We start from the raw sequence: 19,823 nt of genomic DNA, 5'->3' as shown, positions 1-19,823 counted from the left end.
TTTTAAACCTTTGTTGCTCCATCTGAAAATTATGCATAATAACTGCTATCTGAAGATCTTGAGGGTTAAAACAAATTATATATATATATATATGCACACACACATATATGTGTATAGATGTATGTGTGTGTGCGTGTGTGTGTATACAATGCTAAGTGGCTAGCCCTCAATAAACAACTGAAAAGGGACCAGCATTGTGGCACAGCAGGTTAAGCCATTGCCACAATGTCAGCATCCCATATGAGCTCTGGTTTAAGTCCCAGCTACTCAACTTCAGATCCAGCTCCCTGCTAATGTGCCTGGGAAAGCAGCAAAGCATGGCCCAAGTGGTTGGGCCCCTGCACCCATGTGGGATACCCAAATAGAGCTCCTGGCTCCTGGCTTCAGATTGGCTCAGCTCTGGCCATTGCAGCCATTTGGGGAATGAACCAATGGATGGAAGACCTCTCTCTGTCTCTACCTCCCTCTGTAACTCTTTCTTTCAAATAAATAAAATAAATCCTAAAAAAAAAAAAAAAAAAAAAAAGAAACTTATCTGCAGGTTAGAACTTCAATAAATGAATTTGGGGGAGAGGCAATTCAGCTCATAGCAAGTGTGTAAGCTCATTGTTCAGGCATATGGAGCTAAGCGCTGGAAGAAATAGCCAAGAGAGTTCAAAGTGGCTGCCTCTTTGGAGTGAGGGTGAAGGCTGACAAGTGGTGGGACAGGTGCTATTATTGTCATTTTTTACTGAGTAGCAAACTGGTGGAGCTGAGCCTTGAGCCCAGTCTGACACCAACCTCCTCCTTCCACTGTCCCACACGCTGGGAGCTCCCCAAGGCCCTGACGGCAGCACCATGTTTGTCTCTGTGTCTCCCACAGTTCGTTATGCAGAGCTGCACAGTGGGCCTTCCCTGTGGAGTAAAGATGTGGGGCTGCATCGCTGTGACCTTGAAAGCTGCCATGTGTTTGTTGGTTTGTTTTTCCTGGTTCAAAAGAAGGTAGAGGAAGGCTGAGATCCAAGGAAACCTTGAGGGATTCGAAGTGTGCATTGTCCTGCTTCACGTTTCCTACCCTCGGTGGCATGGAGTTACTGGGCGCATCTCTGCCAGCCCTTGGAGTCTCGGCCTTAGAAAGGGTTCATCCTGATGAGTCTGATGGTGGTGCCTCACACCCTCCTCCCTGGGGTCTGGAACAGCCACTCAGCCGCATCTTGTTGGGGCCAGTTTGGCTGCTGAAGGTGGCCTTGGCCTCTGAAAGTTACTCTCAGACTTACGGCTGGAATGGCATTCACAGTGATTGACGCCTGATCTCATGCGGGTTTTGGTCATTTTTGTGTCTAGGTTGGGCCACAGTTATTCACCTGGTCTTAAGGCGGACAGGAGTTTGCGAGCACCTTCCTCCCCGAAGCTGCGCGGACGCCCTTCCTGGGAGCACATTTCCCACGTCCTCCGGGAGCAGTGGAGGTTGCTGTGTACGTATGTCCGTCTCAGCATGCCTCGGATTATAGCTTCCTAATAAAACTCTGATAGCTGGGCCCCATCAATATCTCAAATACATGTGAGGAAACGTTAATTTAGAATCAATTTTAGGATGTTTCAGACTGTAAAGTCCTTTTAACTAGATCTCTGGCGAAGATGTAGAAGCACTTTATGGGACTGTAAATTTCATGTTGAACCGTCTTCGTGAAATACACATCTCCCCTACACACAAGCTGTTCTCTCCATATCAATCATGGCCCCTGCAAGTAATGTTTCACAAATATTCTGTAAATCACAGAAAACCCCATGATAATGTGAAATATGACTTTCACTTGTCTGTTAGACAAAAGAACCGCACGTGCCTCTCTCCCATCCACACTAACATTTGTTATGGATAATAACACTTTCAATCACAACTATTTTTGGAAAACGGGTTTACTTTAAACCTTCCCTCCCCCGCTGGAAATACTCTCCCAAGGACACAGACTCCTACAAACCACAGCCCATTAATCCAACTATGGAATAAGAACTTTTTCTTCCCACTTACTTTGTTGAAAAGTTGTTTTGAAGTCTTAATATAAAAGCCCAAGGTGCAAGTGCACATTCCCGTAGCCAATCAGCATACGAGAAGGGTCTGGGGTGTGAAAGGCCCGGAATCTCTCTGACCTTGTGTGAAGTGAGTCCTGTAGGGACCTGGCTTGTTAACAAGCAGTGATCTCAGCTGGCTCCTGCAGCCTTTGGGTTACTGGCACCAGCAGAGAAGCTGAAGGGCTAACGTGCCAGCCCTGAAAGAATAGACATGTACACCCTTTAAGAGTATTAATTGCATTACAAGCCAGCCAGGACCTCCCTGTTCAAGCAGCAGAGGACCAGCCCTAGTGTGTGTTTTGCACATAACTACGCCCCCGCAAAGGCTCACTGCCTTCTAACCTGAGCACTGGCGAAGCAAAACCCACCAAGCAGTGGACTTGCATGGTTCTACGCACTGTGATAATCTGTCTGTTTTCCCTCCCTCTTTAGCCACCCTCAGGACTGTTCAATCATGACTTCTATAAAGGAGCAGGCAGCAATTAGCAGGCTCTTAAGTTTTTTACAAGAGTGGGACAAGGCTGGCAAAGTCAAAAGGAGTCACATCCTGGACAGTTTCATTGAAATCAACCAAGGCAAGACTGCCCCTGAATTAGAGCAGGAGTTTTCCCAGGGGGCCAGCTTATTTCTGGTACGCTTGACCACCTGGCTTAGAATCATGTATCCTTTGCTGAACAGAAATCACTCCATCAATAAAGGCAATCTCTAGATAGAAAAAGGGAGAAGGTGTTGAGAAAGCTTTTCTCTTGAGTCTCCCTGATATTTCAGAAGATGTCTGTGCAAATATGATCCCCCAAGTCAAGAACTGCATCGACTTCCTGTCTTGCCAACCCATCAGCATCCTCACTCTCACCACTATCCTTTGTCCCCATCAGAGTGGAAGTAGACATTCCTTCTGTCTGGCGCCATTTTGTATTTGTACTCCACTCGAATCCCCTCCCATCTCCTCAGGGACTTTATTCTTTTTCTCCTACGTCTTTCACCTTTACCACATTACTCGCTGCTTTCATCAACATTTATATATGCAGGGGCCGGCGCTGTGGTGTGGCAGCTGGAGCCGCTGCCTGCAGTGCCAGCATCCCATATGGGCACCGGTTCAAGTCCCAGCTGTTCCACTTCTGATCCAGCTCTCTGCTATGGCCTGGGAAAGCAGTGGAGGATGGCCCAAGTCCCAGAGCCCCTGCACCTGTGTGGGAGACCCAGAGGAGGCTCCTGGCTCCTGGCTCCTGGCTTCGGATCAGCCCAGCTCTGACTGTTGTGGCCAACTGGGAAGTGAAGTGAACCAGCGGATGGAGGACCTCTCTCTCTCTCTCTCTCTTCCTCTCTCTCTGTCTCTGTCTCTCCTTTCTCTGTAACTCTCTGACTTTCAAGTAAATAAATAAATCTTTTTTAAAAAAAAAAGCATTTATATATGCAGAAAGTTCTTCTATAAAGTAAATGAAATCTGTCCCAAACCGAGGCTCCACCTAGCTCTGGCCCTTCGTGGTGAAGCTTCTTGAAAGGGTTGTTGACTTTCCTTGCCTCCACTTTCTCCTCTCTTTCTTCAGCCTTGCTTCTCCCCACCCCACACACATTCCGCAGATGCAGATCCTGCCGAGGTTACCAGTGGTTTCCTGGCTGCAGCGCCCCGTGACTGCGTCCTTAGTTCTCTCTTCTGACCTCTCCATGGCATTTGTCCATCAACCCTTCCCACTTCTCCATTCCTCCCCTGGTTTCCAGGATACCAGCCCTCTTGTTTTTCTTTCTTTCTGCCCATTCTTTCTTCAGCCGTCCTTCAAATGCTGGGGTGTTCCTGTTGATTCCATCCAAGTCCCTCTTCTCCGCCCACTCTCTGGGTCTCCTCGAGTGAGCTCGTCCATGGTCTTGATGCCAACACATCTTCAGACTTCCCTCTGCAAGCTGGGTTCTGTATCTATGCATGCAACTACCATCTCCATTCCTGCACTGTGTTCCTGGCTTGCGAAACTGGGTGAATGGGAAAGGAACAAAAGAAGAATTTAGCTCTGAAGCTTCAGTGGCAGCTAAGGTTTCAGGACACATTGAGTTCAAGGCACCTGTACTCAGGAGGTCTGGAGACAGATCAGGACTGAAGGCAGATTTGGCCGCCATCAAGGCGGCCTGATTTAAGGATAGTCCTGCTCTGTGTGCCCACAGCACTCTGGTGGTTCATCTTACACTGTCTTACTGTATATTTTTTTTCCTGAAACCCTCTCCCTTCTTCTCCTCTGTATTTAACAAACTCCTACACCATTACTCAGGTCTCAGTTTAAACAACACTTTCCCAGGAAGCCCTTTTTTGAGCCCCAGACCAGCTCAGTTCCCCCTGTTACCTATACGCTGAGCACTCTCTATTTATTACCTACTTGATATTTCCTCTCCCCTCCCCACCCCGCTTGGGTTGTAAACTCTATGAGGGCAGGAATTGCATCTTTCCTACTCTTATTTGCATCTCCGTCTTGTAGCACATTTGCTGAATGAAGGAAGGAGTGAACCACCATCTGCAGTTAGGAAGATCTACTGGCTCAAATAAACCCAACTCAGCTGCCTTTTTCTTATATTTAGGTCACTGATAAAATTATTATTCAGATGTAGACCTACAACTCAGGCCAAAAGAAATAGCCCTGAAGATATCTCTAGTTGACCCCAATGTTTCACACATCAGTGTGCATAAAATGCAGATTAGCCGCCTACCTGCCTACCTCCCTACCCCGACGGGCTCCAGGGTTCTGATTTAGTAGATTGAGGGCAGGACCTTGACCTCTGTTCTGTTGTTGACTCTGCTGCCAGTGGTTGGAGAAACAGCAGTGCCTGTGATCTGGCTCCTGTCCCCGCAACTCATGACACTGACCTCACCAATGTTACCAGCAACCTCTTTGTTGCCTATTTATTTGAAAGAGAGAGTTACAGAGAGAGGCAGAGACAGAGAGAAAGGTCTTCCATCTGTTGGTTTACTCCCCAGATAGCCTCAATGGCCAGAGCTGCGCCAATCCGAAGCCAGGCACCAGGAGTTTCTTCTGGGTCTCCCACATGGGTGCAGGGGCCCAAGGACTTGAGCCATCTTCCACTGCTTTCCCAGGCCATAGCAGAGAGCTGTATCAGAAGAGGAGCAGCCGGGACTAGAACTGGCGCTCCATGAGTTGCCGGCGCTTCAGGCCAGGGCTTTAACCCACAGCGCCGGCCTCATGTTCTGGTCTTTTTTAAGAGGCAGAGACAGACACCACTCCCATTGCTGGTTCACTTCCCAAATGCTCGCGACAGCCAGGGCTGACCTGAGGCTGGAGCCAGGAGATGGGAACTCAGTCCATGTCTCCCATGCGGATGGCAGGAACCCAATTACTTGAATCATCACTTGCTACCTCCCAGGGTCTGCATTAGCAGAAAACTGGAATCAGGAGCTAGCTGGAGCCAGGAGTAGAACCCAGGCACTCCAATGTGGGCTGTGGGTATCTTAACCAGTAAGCTAAATGTTTGCTCCTTATCCCATGTTATAGGTAAGATCTTGAAAAAAGCTGAGTAATTTATCGGTAAATAGCAGAGGCAGGGCTCAAAATGAGTCTGTCTAACCCAAACCCATATAGCAGCCACTGAACTTCAGTGGTCCCACTCAGGGCACAGTACAGGCCCTCCACCTGCAACATCAAGCAGGAGAGATCATTTGCATATATAGCCCCACCCCTCCACTCATCCACAGGCAGTGAGGACAGACAGAAAGAGCTCAAACTGCCCAGGTTCAAATCCTGATCCCATCAGTTCACTTTGGGACCTTGGACATGTCAATAACCTGTCCAAGATGGCTACCACATGTTACTCTTGAAGTAAATGGAAATGCTAATAGCACCCAGGATGTGATAAGGAGTATATGAGACTGTGCGCAATGCCCAGCGCACAATAAATGCTGATGCTTGTTAGCTACTACCGATGTCGCAGCAACCCTCTGGGGCTAATTACTGGAAATAATAGACCAGAAATACGCATGTAATGAGTGACTATGAAAACAAGACTAACCTAGGACAAAAAGAAACAAAAGATGACAAACGCTGGTCAGCCTCACTGATCACTGAAGGAAAGGGGGAGAATGTACTGAGTGAGGCAGGAACACGCCAGGGGTGGGTGAGCATGGTGAGGACAATGCATTCTCACATGGACGATAGCCTGGCCCCAGCTATGGCGGCAACAGGCAGGGAGCCTGGCTCCAGAGCAAACACTGTTTTTGCAGTAAAGAGCCTTTCCTAATGAGCCAATCTGTCTCTACTTCTATTGGCATCCTGGGAACCAGGGTGCAGCAGAGATAATTTGCTTCACGCCTCCACCCTTCCCCCAACAAAGCACCATTACCTCCAACCCATTACATTAGCCTTTATCAGTCTTAGGAGCTCTCAGTCATCCTCCATGAGCTGCAATCATTTCAGCTAATTTCTTAAGTGTTCTAAGAGCCTGTGATGTGTTATGAGCCTAGTAATTGTTGACTGGTTCCTTTTCTGTTGCGGCTTGATTTCATACCTTGTATCCGAGCTGATGCGTGCTCTGCGTGCCTTATTACAGTGGGGCTTTTTGAAAAGGCTCATATTAAAAAAAAAAAAAAAAAAAAAAAAAAAAACTAAATACTGAGGTTTTTTAAATCAGCGTTTAATTTTTCCACCATCTCCTGTTACTCTTATTAAGAAGCCACTGAATTCTTCCTAAGGATAGTGACCTGCAGTGTCAGGCTGAGTAAGGACAAAATTGCAAATTAACAATGAAGCTGCTTCCTTTCAGAGACGTCTAGGAAGGAAGCACGAAATAATGGACCATCCGAGACCCAAGGGTCCAGTGGCCATGGCTTGGAGAGGCTCGGGGGACTGATCCCCAGCTTCTGCATACACCTTTGATTCAGGGGCACCCCTAGCTTCCTGAGGAGCCCATCAGAGCCAAGATGGCTGAAAGGTCCCAGAGGAGCTCCCTGGAGAACTGGGAACAGGCCAGCCTGCCATCCTTCTCCACCCTGTGCGTGTGGCCTGTCCCCTTCAGCCGCGGCCACTCCTACGGTGAACGTTCAGTTCAGCTGCTTGGTCATCCTGGGCCCCAGGGAGTCCCAGGGATCACACACAGGACCTGTTTCTGTGTGCGAACTGCCCTGAAGTTGCTCTTTAACTCGCCGTGCAGCTACATGACTGGCTCGTGCTTAGAAAAGCTTCTGAGGTCCATCAACATCTTCTTATCGGCAGTGAGCAGGTGAGTGCCCTTCCAGAGCCATTCTGGGTCAGTGGTGTCCTTGACATTCACACCACATGGGCCATGGATTTGGGTGTCAGTGGAAGGGCCCGGGGGTCATGTTTCCTGTGGTCCTGCTCCAGTTGCTCCCTGCTGCCATCGTCTCGCTTGGTCTGTTACTAGCCAGCAGCTTCTTGGTTGCAAATTATAGAAAACCCACTCACCCTGACTCAGGAAAAAGGAATTCATTTTCTCACTTAAAACCGACAAGGCCTGAGGGTGGAAATACATACTTCAGGTCTGACTACACTCTGGGGGCTCAGTCTTCGGTCCGCCCTCTCTCTCCTCTTCCGTTCCTCCGTCTGCTTGCCTTTGTGAGCTGGGGTCCTTGGGGAGCAGCCTTTGAGTTCAGCCACACCTACAAGACAGCGTGACTTTTCCACAAGTTCCCAAGAAAGTCCCAGCTTTCAAGTCTCATTGGACCAACTTATGCCGTATGCCTGTTCCCCCACTAATCCCCGCGCTCAGAGGATGGCATCCCCACGCCACAACCCCACAGCCCATGAGTGGCAGGGCTGATGCCCCAAGGGCCAGTTGAAGGTGCTGTCACAGGAATAAATGGGAACAAATTCTGGAAAGCCAAAAGTAAGTATCTAATTCCAGTGTAACCTGCAAAAAGGAAGGATTTCCACACTGCTGTGCCCCTTTGCCTACGAACATTTCCTGCAAAGTATACCAAGAGAGGGCCCCGGGGTTCCTTAGAAAGGTTACCGCCAAGGAACGTGAATAGTGTTTTCTTTCGCTTCTCTATCCCTCTGGACAGTAATCGGTACCTGATAGAATTTCTGGAGGTTGGAGGTGTCCTAACACTCTTGGAAATCCTCGGGCTCGAGAATGTCAAGGAAGAGGACAAGAAGGAATCCGTCAAGCTACTCCAGGTCATTGCAAACTCTGGCAGGAAGTTCAAGGAGCTCATTTGCGAAAGCTATGGTAAGTACTGTGTGCGAGCAGGGTGTCTCGACCCCCGCATCTCCCCAGCGGCCTGGGTGAAATGGCGGCAGCACCCGCCCCTGCCGTGGAAAGAGCCCCGGGTAGTCCTGTTGCACAGGGAGCTCTGCACGGCAGACTCAATTACCCTTGTCCGTGTCCCCACCGCAAGACCCACATGTGTGATTTTCCTGATTCATCATTTGCTCAAGTGTTTTAGTAGCGGTCTTAGAAATACTTCACCATTATGAATAAATCCTCTTTCATAAATCCATTCAACAAAGACTTATTAGCAGTTCCTTTGTAAAATAAAATTGAAATAACTTTCCTTTGTGAAATAAAATTATTGAATATCTACTGCATGCTATGTCTATGCTAAGGTGCTAGGTTGACAATGATGACTAAAAAACCACCCCTAAGAGAGGCCATGGCAGGCTGCTAGCATAAAGGATGAGGACGTGGAAATGCCAGTTGCCAGATTTGATCAGAACATGCTGTGTTGAAATATTGTACTACACTCCATAAACATGCATAATATTACTTTTTTTTTTTTTGACAGGCAGAGTGGATAGTGAGAGAGAGAGAGACAGAGAGAAAGGTCTTCCTTTTTGCCGTTGGTTCACCCTCCAATGGCCACCGCGGCCAGCGCACTGCGGCCGGCGCATCGCGCTGATCCGATGGCAGGAGCCAGGTGCTTCTCCTGGTCTCCCATGGGGTGCAGGGCCCAAGCACTTGGGCCATCCTCCACTGCACTCCCGGCCACAGCAGAGAGCTGGCCTGGAAGAGGGGCAACCGGGACAGAATCCGGCGCCCCGACCGGGACTAGAACCCGGTGTGCCGGCACCGCAAGGCGGAGGATTAGCCTAGTGAGCCGCAGCGCCAGCTGAATATTACATGTTAATCCAAAAAAGTTTTAATTTGTATTTATTTGAAAAGCAGAGAGACAGACAGACCAACCAAAGAGATCATCAGCCCTCTGGTTCACTCCCCAAATGCCCCTGGCTGGGACTGAGCCAGGCCAAAGCCAGGAGCCCAGAATTCAGCCCAGGTCCAGGTGTACCACATGGTGACAGGGACCCAAGCACTTGAGCTATCACCTGCTGCCTCCTAGGATGTGCACCAGCAGGAAGCTAGAAACGGGAGCGGAGCCAGGACTTCAGCACAGGCTCTGATGGGAGATACAAGATCTTAAATGCTGCACCAAATGTCCACACCCGCCCAACTTAAAAAAAAAAAAAAATACAATTACAGTCCCTGTCTTCAGAGAGCTTGCATGTGAGAAAGATCACATGAAGATGATCTACCCAGTGCTCTGACTGAGCCTGGGAAGGAGCCACCTCCTCCCTACATCCTTCCCAAAACACTCCCCACCCTGCACTTTCATCACCGTTCTCCTCTCTGTCTCCCCACGGCCTCTCTGAGCCTTGTTATATTCATCCATAAAATGGGAATAACACCTGCCTCTTAGTATAGTTTCTGGGGCTGAATGAGGTCGAGTTTGTCACAAAACATCTTATGAACCGCTGAGGCGAGTGTCGTCAGCTAGCAATCAAACATGCAGGTGTTATTTGTACATCCTGCAGAGCCACTTTAAATTTTAAGATGGATTTTGACATGACGTGCCTGTGCTGAAGCGAAACCCTCCAGTTCAGCGGCTTGGTAAACAGGACGGGGATGCAGCGTGAGAAGCCCGCCTCCTCGTTACACGGGCGCACGTGACGAGATCTTCACTCATTTATGCAACCCTAAAGCCCTTCCAATTTCAGCGTTTCCTCTCTCCTTTGCTCAGGTGTCCGGTCCATAGCAGAGTTTTTGGCAAAGTCTAAGTCAGAGGAGACCCAGGAAGAAGTACAGGTGCTGTTGGATTCTCTGGTCCACGGAAACCCCAAGTACCAGAATCAGGTGTATAAAGGGCTGATCGCCTTGCTGCCCTGTGCCTCCCCCAAGGCGCAGCAGCTGTCCCTGCAGACTCTGCGGACTGCCCAGGTGAGCCAGGGCTGCGTGCCCCTGCCGCTTGGATTCACGCGCAGTGATCTCACGGTTGCCTTCCTCAGCTGCCCCTCACGGGGCGTGCGGGGCAGAGCTCAGCCTCCCGCCACGTGGCTGCTGTTCAATGAGCGCCACTTCCAGGAGGCCGAGGCAGGGCAGGGAGTTCGCGTCTCCCAGCAGAGTGGTTTGTCCTGTTTCCCTAAGGGATCAGAAGAACGCTGGCAGACTCAGAAGTGGTTGAGGCAAGCAAGGAGGGTGATGAAAGGACTGTAGGAAAGATTAAAGGAGCCGATTTGATAGGGGGCATGTCAGGGAGGAAGCCACACCCCCAGTGCTGGGAGGAAAGACCCCTTTCTTCTTGCTGGCTTTGCGCCCCTCTGCCGGTGCCCAGAAGGCGTGTGAAGGCGGACGTGGGCAGTGTGACTTTGTGAAGATGTCACGCCTGGTAAGGAGGGGCTGAGACTCAAGATGGCTTTGCGGGGCACCATCAAAAGCTCTCAGAACAGCTCCAGAGCTTGGGCAGGGGGCAGGAAAGCCGTGAAGATACCAAAGGGATGATGAGGCCGGAACAGTGGCGGTGGCAGTGGGGGTAGAGGTGACCAGGTTGCAGAGATATTTCCGACACAGAGGGTTTGGGATCTAGGGCAGTAAAAGAAAAGGAATCCCAGGTTTCACCCAGACCTGCCTAAGAGGCAGCAAGGTGAGCTGTGCACTCCAAGAGGCAGGCAATGGGAATAAAGGGAGGATTCGATTTGAGTCAGGCACAGTTGGTGGTTCCCAAGTGACCGTCTGAGGACAGTCAAGGCTGGTTGCAGAAGATATAATGGGTTCTCTTTATTATTATTATTTTATTTATTTGAAAGAGAGAGGGTTGAGTCAGAGAGAGATCTTCCCACTGGTTCACTCTCCAAATGCTCACAACAGCTCAGGCTGGGCCAGGCTAAAGCCTGGAGCCAGGAACTCAAACCAGGTCTCCATGTGGATGGCAGGGACTCAACTACTTGAGCCATCCCAGGGTGCCCGTTAGCGGGAAGCTGGATTGGGAGTAGAGCCAGGACTTGACCCCAGGCACACCTGTGTGGGGTGTGCGCATCCCCCATAGTGTCTTCATTGTTGCCCCAAGGGCCCACTCCTGCTTCACTTTTGTAAAGAATGTTATGTCCAGATCCTCCCTCCCGTAGAACCTGAGTCCACTCTCAGATGGGCCTAGGTATGGCCTTTTGTCTTTAAGCGCCCAAGTAGGTCTGATTCCTGCTCACGGGACAGCCAGCACAGATGCCCATGGCTCAGTGGAAAACAAGCCTGAAGCTCCAGGGAGAGGCCCAAGATGTCAGTGTGGCTATGCGAGCAGAGAAGGCATAACTGAAGCAGAGTAACTCAGGTTCCCGGGTAGCCTGTGCCAAGCGAGAGGGGACTCCTCCAGCATCTGAGAGGTGTGTGGAGGAAGAGGGGCCAGGAGCCCCAGCTGCTTGGCACTGCCACTCCCACACTGCCTCTAAGAGCTGCCCACACGCCAGGCCCTGCACCCGAGGCTTCTGCCCACTCCCTCGTCCTGTCGTCACTGCAGCTGCCGGAGGCCGAGAGCACTGTCCCTATTTTATAGATGATGGAGCCGAACCCTGGGGCGGGGCGGAGGGTCAGGGGAGGGGGAGCCATTAAGTGGCTTATCCAAGGCCTCACACTTGGATAGGTATTTACTGAGTGAGAATTTAAATCCAGTTCCAACTCCTGAGCCCTTATCCTTCGCACAACCACTCTGTCTCTCTGAAAAAAAGAGCAATGAAAGTGGTGGAGGAGGAGGAAAAAAACACGGCTGTGAAAGCCAAGGGGAAGAGGTTTCCACGGGGAGGACGGGCTGGGCGGGGCCCCACAGAGCAGAGGTGACGCAAGGGCAGACTGGAAAGATGGTCCCAGCAGGAAAAGCCGTGGTGAGTTAGGGGCCTGCCCTAGGGCAGGGGGAATTAAATGACAGCTGCTGGCTGGTGTGTGTGTGTGTGTGTGTGTGTGTGTGTGTGTGTCATGGCTTCTCTCTGCAAGCTGTGGTGCACAGCCGAGACCACAGAGTTGTAGAGTTGTGGACAACTGTGTCAGATCAGGGTGAGCTTGATGATGTTTAATGCTAAGCAAAGAAATCCAGGCATGGGAAAAGCGTGAGGAGGGAGGAAAGAGGGGTTGACTGATGGGGTGAGGGTTCCTGAGGAGGAGACAATTTTGGGACCCAGGGTGAGACACACCCCTCCTTGCCCCTAGCCAAGGGGGAGCCTTGTCCCTGCACCTCAAGCACAGGAGGCTGACCTTGACCTCGTGGCTCCTGAGCTGCAGGTTTCAGTGACAAGCTCTGTCGCCCGTCTCTGCCCCAACTCTACGGCGAGGGCCTAGGCCCATGGCGCACCTCTGCCCATCCTCCCTGCTCCCGCTTCACCCAGACACCTGGCTGTTTTGTTTCAGCCCTTCCAGCCTGCACGAGACCTGAGGAGTAACCACCTTGTCCTGTTGTCTGTCTCACCAGTCGGTCGTTGGAACCATACACCCCAGCATCGTGGACTGTGTGCTGAAGGTGCTGGGCACAATGCACCTGGAAGTCCAGTATGAAGGTAGGGAGCGCCGCTCGGCTTGGGGAGGAGCTGGGGGTGGGGGGTAAGGCGCATGCACTCTCAAAAGTCTCAGTGGAGCTGGCATTTGGCGCGTGGTCAGCACTTCCCTCGGGATGCCCACTTCCCACGTGGGAATGCCCGGTGTGAGTGCCAGCTTTTCTGCAGGTTCTTGCTGATGTGCACCTTGGGGGCAGCAAGTGATGGCTCAGCAGTACCTGGGTCCCTGCCCCGCTATGTGGGAGACCCAGATGGAGTTCTAGGCTCCCAGATTTTGCAGGCATTTGGGGAGTGAACCAGTGGATGGAAGATCTCTCTCTCTCGCTCTCTCTCTCTCTCGCTCTCGCTCTCTCTTTTCCCCTTTCAAATAAATACGTAGTCTTAGTAGACACAAGGTGGTTCCCTACCAATCAGTGACTAGCTCAGCAAATGAGTCAAATCTGTGCTTCCGATCAGCCAGGTGGTGCTTCAACAGCTGCTATGATCAGCCGTAGCCCAGCACTGGCCCCGGTAGCTGATTCCCCCGAAGCAGAAATCAGCCTGAGGAAGGTCCTTCTTCCGGAACACTAAGTTGGCTGAGGGCCGCATTAATCCGCTTTCACTTACTGAGTGCCCTCTATGTGCCAGCCACTTTCCAGTCGTCATTTCATTTCGTCCTCAAAGTAACCGTAAGGACACAATGCCCGGCGCAGGTTGTATTTTCCAACTGTCACAATGAACGAATGGTGGAGAGGTTAAGGGTGCTTCCTGAGGCTGCACAGCTAACTGGATTCAAACCAGATCTGTCTGACTCTGAAGCTTAGCTTGCAGCGTGCAGCACGTGGCCATTATTTCAAGGATCGCCTTTCCGTCCCTCTCCCCACAGCGGTTCTGGGGAGGGTGATGCCACTTTCAACAGCAGGGCATCAGGGAGAGAAGGTGGTGTCTGAACCGAGCCCTGGAGAATGGGAAGGATCTGGGGAGGTGGAGAGCAGCAGCAAAGGGCTTCTGGAACAGCACACGGCAGAAACAAGGGCACAGACACAGGGAAGCACCAGGCGTCTGGGGGAAGACTTCCGGCTGGGAGTGTTTGGGGAGGCAGGGCTGGAACTCAGCGTCACCATACCGATCTTCAGCAGCACTGTCAGGCTCGTGTGTGTCCGACACCCGCGGGCACGTGTGGGTGTGAGGGCCTGAGGTGGAGTCCACTGAATCCCAGCTGCAGCACAGCCTCGGAGCCAGGGAGGGTGGCGTGGGGCAGGGGGCACCTGGGGAAGGTGGCAGAGAGCTGGTGCCGGCAGCACAGCAAAGGGGTGCCGTGGCCGTGGAGTCAGGTGAGGAGGGTCATCTGACAGCCCCAAGCAGTTGAGAAACCTGTGCAAACGTGGCCACTCCCACCCACCCACAGCTTCCCAGCCTACACATCTCTTCCCTAATGCTCTGCCTTCAACCCCTGCCCACAGGGCAGCCCTTGGACCCCTTGCCACCATTGTCCACACCAGGAGCACCTCCCTCTGTTGGAGAAGCTCTGCCCATTCCATAGAACATGCACACTTCCACGGCAGCGGTCATCATTTCTGTGGCCTCCACACATCCCCTGGTGCACGCTGGGGCTTCGCTACGTGGTCGACAAGTACGTCCTGCACAGAGGCTGCAGCAGCCATTACTCACCCCTGTGCTCCCCCTTCTGGCACACAGAGCAACTCCAGGGTGGGAATGAGGTCTGATTCATTTATTTTCCAGCACAGGGCCTGCAGCATCAGTGCCCAGGCGAAGTTTGCTGAATAAACTTACAAAAAGAGGGCTCAGGTTCAGTTTTGTCCCAGAGTTGAAACTGGCCCAGCATTTTCCAGTGCTGGCCCAGTATTGAGTCCCTCTGCCAGAGGTGGTGGGTGCAAGAAGCTTTGTCACTCCCTTTTTGGTTTGATGTCAGCACATGGGATAGAAATGAGACTGCGTGTCTCCAGATAATTTCATGTATTCCAGACTCATAACAGGTGTTCAAGAAATTTCTGTTGTTTGAATGAATTATTATGATTTTTTTTTTTTGACAGGCAGAGTGGACAGTGAGAAAGAGAGACAGAGAGAAAGGTCTTCCTTTGCCATTGGTTCACCCTCCAATGGCCGCCGCGACCGGCGCGCTGTGGCCGGCGCACCGCGCTGATCCGGTGGCAGGAGCCAGGAGCCAGGTGCTTTTCCTGGTCTCCCATGGGGTGCAGGGCCCAAGAACTTGGGCCATCCTCCACTGCACTCCCGGGCCACAGCAGAGAGCTGGCCTGGAAGAGGGGCAACCAGGACAGAATCCGGCGCCCCGACCGGGACTAGAACCCGGTGTGCCGGCACCGCTAGGCGGAGGATTAGCCTAGTGAGCCGTGGCGCCGGCTGATTTTTTTTTTTTTTTTTTTACAGGCAGAGTGGATAGTGAGAGAGAGAGACAGAGAGAAAGGTCTTCCTTTGCTGTTGGTTCACCCTCCAATGGCCGCCACAGCCGGTGCGTTGCAGCCGGTGCACCGTGCTGATCTGAAAGCAGGAGCCAGGTGCTTCTCCTGGTCTCCCATGGGGTGCAGGGCCCAAGGACTTGGGCCATCGTCCACTGCACTCCCGGGCCACAGCAGAGAGCTGGCCTGGAAGAGGGGCAACCGGGACAGAATCCGGCACCCCAACCGGGATTAGAACCCAGTGTGCTGGCGCCGCTAGGCGGAGGATTAGCCTATTGAGCCGCGGCGCTGGCCCGAATTATTATGATTTTTAACATGGCACTTCAAAATAGTCTTCATACTAACCCTGAGTACGATAGAGCGATTTTCCACCAGGGGGCACTGTTTCACGTGATAATTGCAGAGTTGACATTAAACCAGCCGTTTGCAGTGTTTCCATGGAAACTCCTGCAAAGGCAGGGGAGAGAGGCTCTGACAGGTCTTAGATGTGACTCTAACAGTGGCTGACTTGAGAGGACTTTCCGTGAGTTTGGGAGCCCCAAACTGCAAATCCAGCAGGAAACCACCCAGCTTGGTGGCAACAGAGTTGAGAAATCTGCCAGAAAAAGTGATGAGAAGCCCTAACAGGTGACACAGTCAGAGGGGCCGGCCTTAGAAGGGCAGGGTTTGTTTCGTTTGTGTTTTAAACAAATGGCTATTGAATGTCTGTGGTGCACCAAGAAATAGGCCAGGCATGGTACTTTGTGCTTGGGTTGAGAAGGAGAAAAACAAATGGTTTTAAAGCGAACAGTAGGGAGGTGTCCCCCCTTTCTCCCGGGCTGTGGGGACCGGGGGCTGACATCGTCCTCCTGAGAAGGTCCAGGGCAAGTGGAATTCCCAGCGGAGAGCCGGAGAGCCGGTTGAGAGCAGGGGGTGGAGGGCCTGAGGGTGTCATCGTGGAGGAACTGCTGATGGCCTTCCCTTCTTTGTGATCAGAAACCCCACCTCCATGCAACCAGTCTGCGAGCCGCCTCACTGACATCATCTGCTCTCCTTCCTGCCCCTGGCACAGGCCAGGCCCTCTTCCACCTGTTTCCTGAAACACGCTCCCTCCAATCCCTCCAGCGGGTCATCTCTGTCGCTAACCTCGCCCTTTCTTCTCTGGCAGATATCCCGGGGGAAATACCGCGTCCATACTGAACACGTGCAGGCTTTCTTCTTGTGTTATTCCCTAAACACTCCAGTCTTATATAGCATTTGCACTGTGTTAGGTATTACACGCAGTCCAGAGAGGATTTAAAGCATATGGGAGGGCTGGCATTGGGGTGCTGTGGGTGAAGCCATGCTTGCATACTGCCATTCCCTGTTGGTGTGCTGATTCGAATCCCAGTTCAGATCTCTGCTTCTGATCCAGCTCCTTGCTAATGCTCCTGGGAAGTGGAGTACTGGAGAACTGCAGTGGCAGTGGAAGGTGGCCCAAGGTGCTTGGGCCCCTGCCACCCAGATGGAAGACGGGGTGGGAGTTTCAGGCTCCTGGCTTCAGCCTGGCCCCACCCTGGCTGTTGTGGCCATTTGGAGAGTAAACCAGTAAATGGAAGATCTTTCTCTCTCTCAAGTAAATAAATCTTAAAAAAAAAAAAAAAAAAAAAAGATATGTCCTGGGAGAGCATTTACTGTAGCTAAGATGCTGGTTGGGAGGCCCACATCGCGTATTGGAGTGCCCTTGTTCAAGTCCCATCGGCAGCTCCTGATGCCAGCTTTCTGCTGTTGCACACTCTCAGAAGCAGCAGCGGTGGCTCAAGTACGTGGCTCCCTGCCACCCAGGTGGGAGACCCAGATTGAGTTCCTGGCTCCTGGCTTTAGCCTGGCTAAGCCCTGAACCAGTAGATGGGGATGGGGGATGAGCGATCTCTCTCCTCTCTCTTCTCCCTCTCTCCCCCTTCCCCTTAAAAAAAGAAAAATCTCGTTCTTTATATTGAAAACCAGAAACGCCATGGCCTACAAAGCATGAAGTCCTTACCCCAGACCTTGGATTGTGGACAACGTCTGAAACTTCAGGCGCAAACTCAGAGGGCCCCCTTGTGGGGGACTGTCCCCTCCCGGCCACATCACATCTTCTACCCAGGTTTTTCGGCCCACACGTCCAGTTACAGTCCTATCGACTACAGGGAGAGTATATGACTTAAATGGCCCTTTATTTCTTGAGAGTTCCTAAGGCCAAAGAAGAGGAAATGGAGAAGCAGTGGAAAGGTGAGGTCGCTGGAGGAGGCAGGGAGATGGTCAGACCTCCAGAGCTCTTGCCTGCTGCTTGTAACAAAACACCTGAGTTCAGTACCGTAATACCACCAGTCTTTTACTACGTGCCCATAGTCTGCAGGTCAGGAATTTGAACAGGACAGGGTGGAGATGGATTATCTCTGCCCCGTGACGTCAGGGGCCTCTTCTGGGATGACAGCTGGTGGCCACAGCAAGGACCAGAGGGTGGCTGGTGAAGATTAGGAGCTCCAGTGTGGGTCCACGTGGCATTCAGATGAATCCAATCTTCACTCGATGTCTTTTTTTTTTAATATTTATTTGCAAGTCAGAGTTACACAGAGAAAGGAGAGGCAGAGAGAAAGAGAGAGAGAGAGAGAGAGAGAGAGATCCATCTGATGGTTCACTCCCCAACTGGCTGCAACAGCTGGAGCTGCGCCGATCCAAAACCAGGAGCCAGGAGCATCTTCCAGTTCTTCCACGTGGGTGCAGGGGCCCAAAGACTCGGGCCATCTTCTACTGCTTTCCCAGGCCACAGCAGAGAGCTGGATCAGAAGTGGAGCAGCCGGGTCTCAAACCGGCGCCCATATGGGATGCTGGTGCTTCAGACCAGGGCGTTAACCTGCTGCGCCACAGCGCTGGCCCCTCAATGTCTTGAAATGTTGTTTGTCATAGGGAGTTTTGCATTAATTTTTTATTTTTTCAAAAGAATTCATGAGGTGAGCATTAAACCCAGCGTCCATGCCGCACATCAGAGTCCTTCCTTGGGTTCCATATCTGGCTCCAGCTTTGTGATAACACATGCCCTGGGAGGCAGCAGTGACAGCTCAAGTAACTGGGTCTTGTCATGGCATGGGAGACCTGAATTGTATTCCTGACTCTGGCCTTGGCCCAGCCCCGGTCATTGCAGGCATTTCAGGAGTGAACCAACAAATGGGAGCGTTCTCTCTCTCTCTCTCTCCCCCTCCCAAATAAGTAAAATAATTTATTTTGATATCTGAGTTTCTTGCTACTCCCTACTCACCACCCCTTAAACTTTGCACCTGAGCCAAATGCTTCATTGCCTCATCCTTCTCCTTGGGAAACACAATGAGACAGAATCCCACGGGGGCTTAGAGGTAGGGCTAAGCAGGAACTGTCACCATTGCACCTGCACATGTCTCTCGTCAAAGCTTGGTACCTGGGTTCCAAGAGAGGGCAGCCTACAGGGAGCTCCCTGGACGTTCCTGATTGAAGGTGCTTGGCCTTTTTGACCCAGCTGCCTCCCCAGTCACAGCATCACTTCCTGCCCAGATTCAAGGGAAACACATGGACCCCACACTTCGGTTGGAAGAGGGTCAGATAAATTTATGGACAGATTTTAAAACCACCACAATGGAATGTGTCAAACCTGGGAGACAAAGGTGATGACGGCTCTAAGTCTGTCCAAGAGGGATGGGCCTCTCTCTCTCTCTCTCTCTTCCTGTCCCACCCCTTTCTCAGCATTTTAATGCAGTCTCCTGAAATATGTTTGTCTACCAGAGCAGGGTTCATAATGTGACCTCTCCCCTCCCCTGTGCAGGTGCCCCCGGAGGAGCCTGGGAGACGAACACTGCGTTCAGTGCCATGGGCAGCGCCCTGCTTTCTGGGCCCCACGCTAGGCTCGTCCACATTCCGCTTGTCCATTCTTGCTATACTCTTTTTTTTTTTTCTTGCCATATTATTCTCTTTGGAGTAGGAATAACTAGGGCAAGGGTCCTGACTGCTGCATCCCCTAATTTCTTAGGAGTTTTATTATAGAATTAAGATTTCAGAATTTCTTTTCATAATGATCCCATTTAATGTTAAGAGAGCCAAAATCAAGATTAAAGGGGGGCTCTCTCCAGGGCCCTGCCTGGAATTTATCTTCATTTATAATTGCTTTGAAATGAAAAATGGCAGTCTCCTCCCAGGGAGAATTGCCGTTCCAGGAATTAGTGGCAAGCAGGGCCCTAATCAGGGCTGGTGGTCAACAGCCGCAGAGGGAGCTGCTCGTCCGTCTCCTCTGCGGAGGAGAGAAATCGCAAAAGCCAAAGTTTTTTGGAAGAAGAAATTAACAACTTCTGTTTGGAATTTGAAGTGTGTATGTGTGTGTGTGTGTGTGTATGAATATATTAGTATTTCTCAAAAATAAACAGTTACCTTAGGGATATAAAAATTAGTATGGATGACTTAATTAGAGGCAGACTAATTCACTGTAATTTGCCAAACGCATGCTTGCCAAACATCAATTGACCAAATGACCAATTTGCTGAGTGGCCAATTTGCCAAATTTCCAATGTGCTAAAAACGTGTTTCTTTAAATATTTGTAAAGTTTGTCACAATTCATGGTGGTTGTAACCGTAGGGC

At 51.2% G+C, this 19,823-nt stretch overlaps 1 protein-coding gene across 1 annotated transcript in view; it reads left to right on the top strand.

Annotated features, from left to right (window-relative positions):
* The first annotated feature begins 1,321 nt into the window (after positions 1–1,321).
* The window catches only part of ARMH1 (armadillo like helical domain containing 1), a 34,135-nt gene continuing 15,633 nt past the window's right edge, over positions 1,322–19,823 (top strand). Inside the window, exons 1-6 of the mRNA XM_017346361.3 lie at positions 1,322–1,454; positions 2,482–2,709; positions 7,192–7,260; positions 8,063–8,229; positions 10,016–10,212; positions 12,725–12,809. Coding sequence (XP_017201850.2) covers positions 2,504–2,709; positions 7,192–7,260; positions 8,063–8,229; positions 10,016–10,212; positions 12,725–12,809 — 724 coding nt within the window. The 5' untranslated portion in view covers positions 1,322–1,454; positions 2,482–2,503. The remainder of the gene's footprint in view (positions 1,455–2,481; positions 2,710–7,191; positions 7,261–8,062; positions 8,230–10,015; positions 10,213–12,724; positions 12,810–19,823) is intronic.

This window comes from Oryctolagus cuniculus, chromosome 7 (genome assembly GCF_964237555.1).
Source record: "Oryctolagus cuniculus chromosome 7, mOryCun1.1, whole genome shotgun sequence".
In the NCBI taxonomy this organism is placed as follows: Eukaryota; Metazoa; Chordata; class Mammalia; order Lagomorpha; family Leporidae; genus Oryctolagus; species Oryctolagus cuniculus.
Note: the sequence above shows the minus strand (reverse complement) of the source record. Positions and strands in the feature narration are given on the sequence as shown.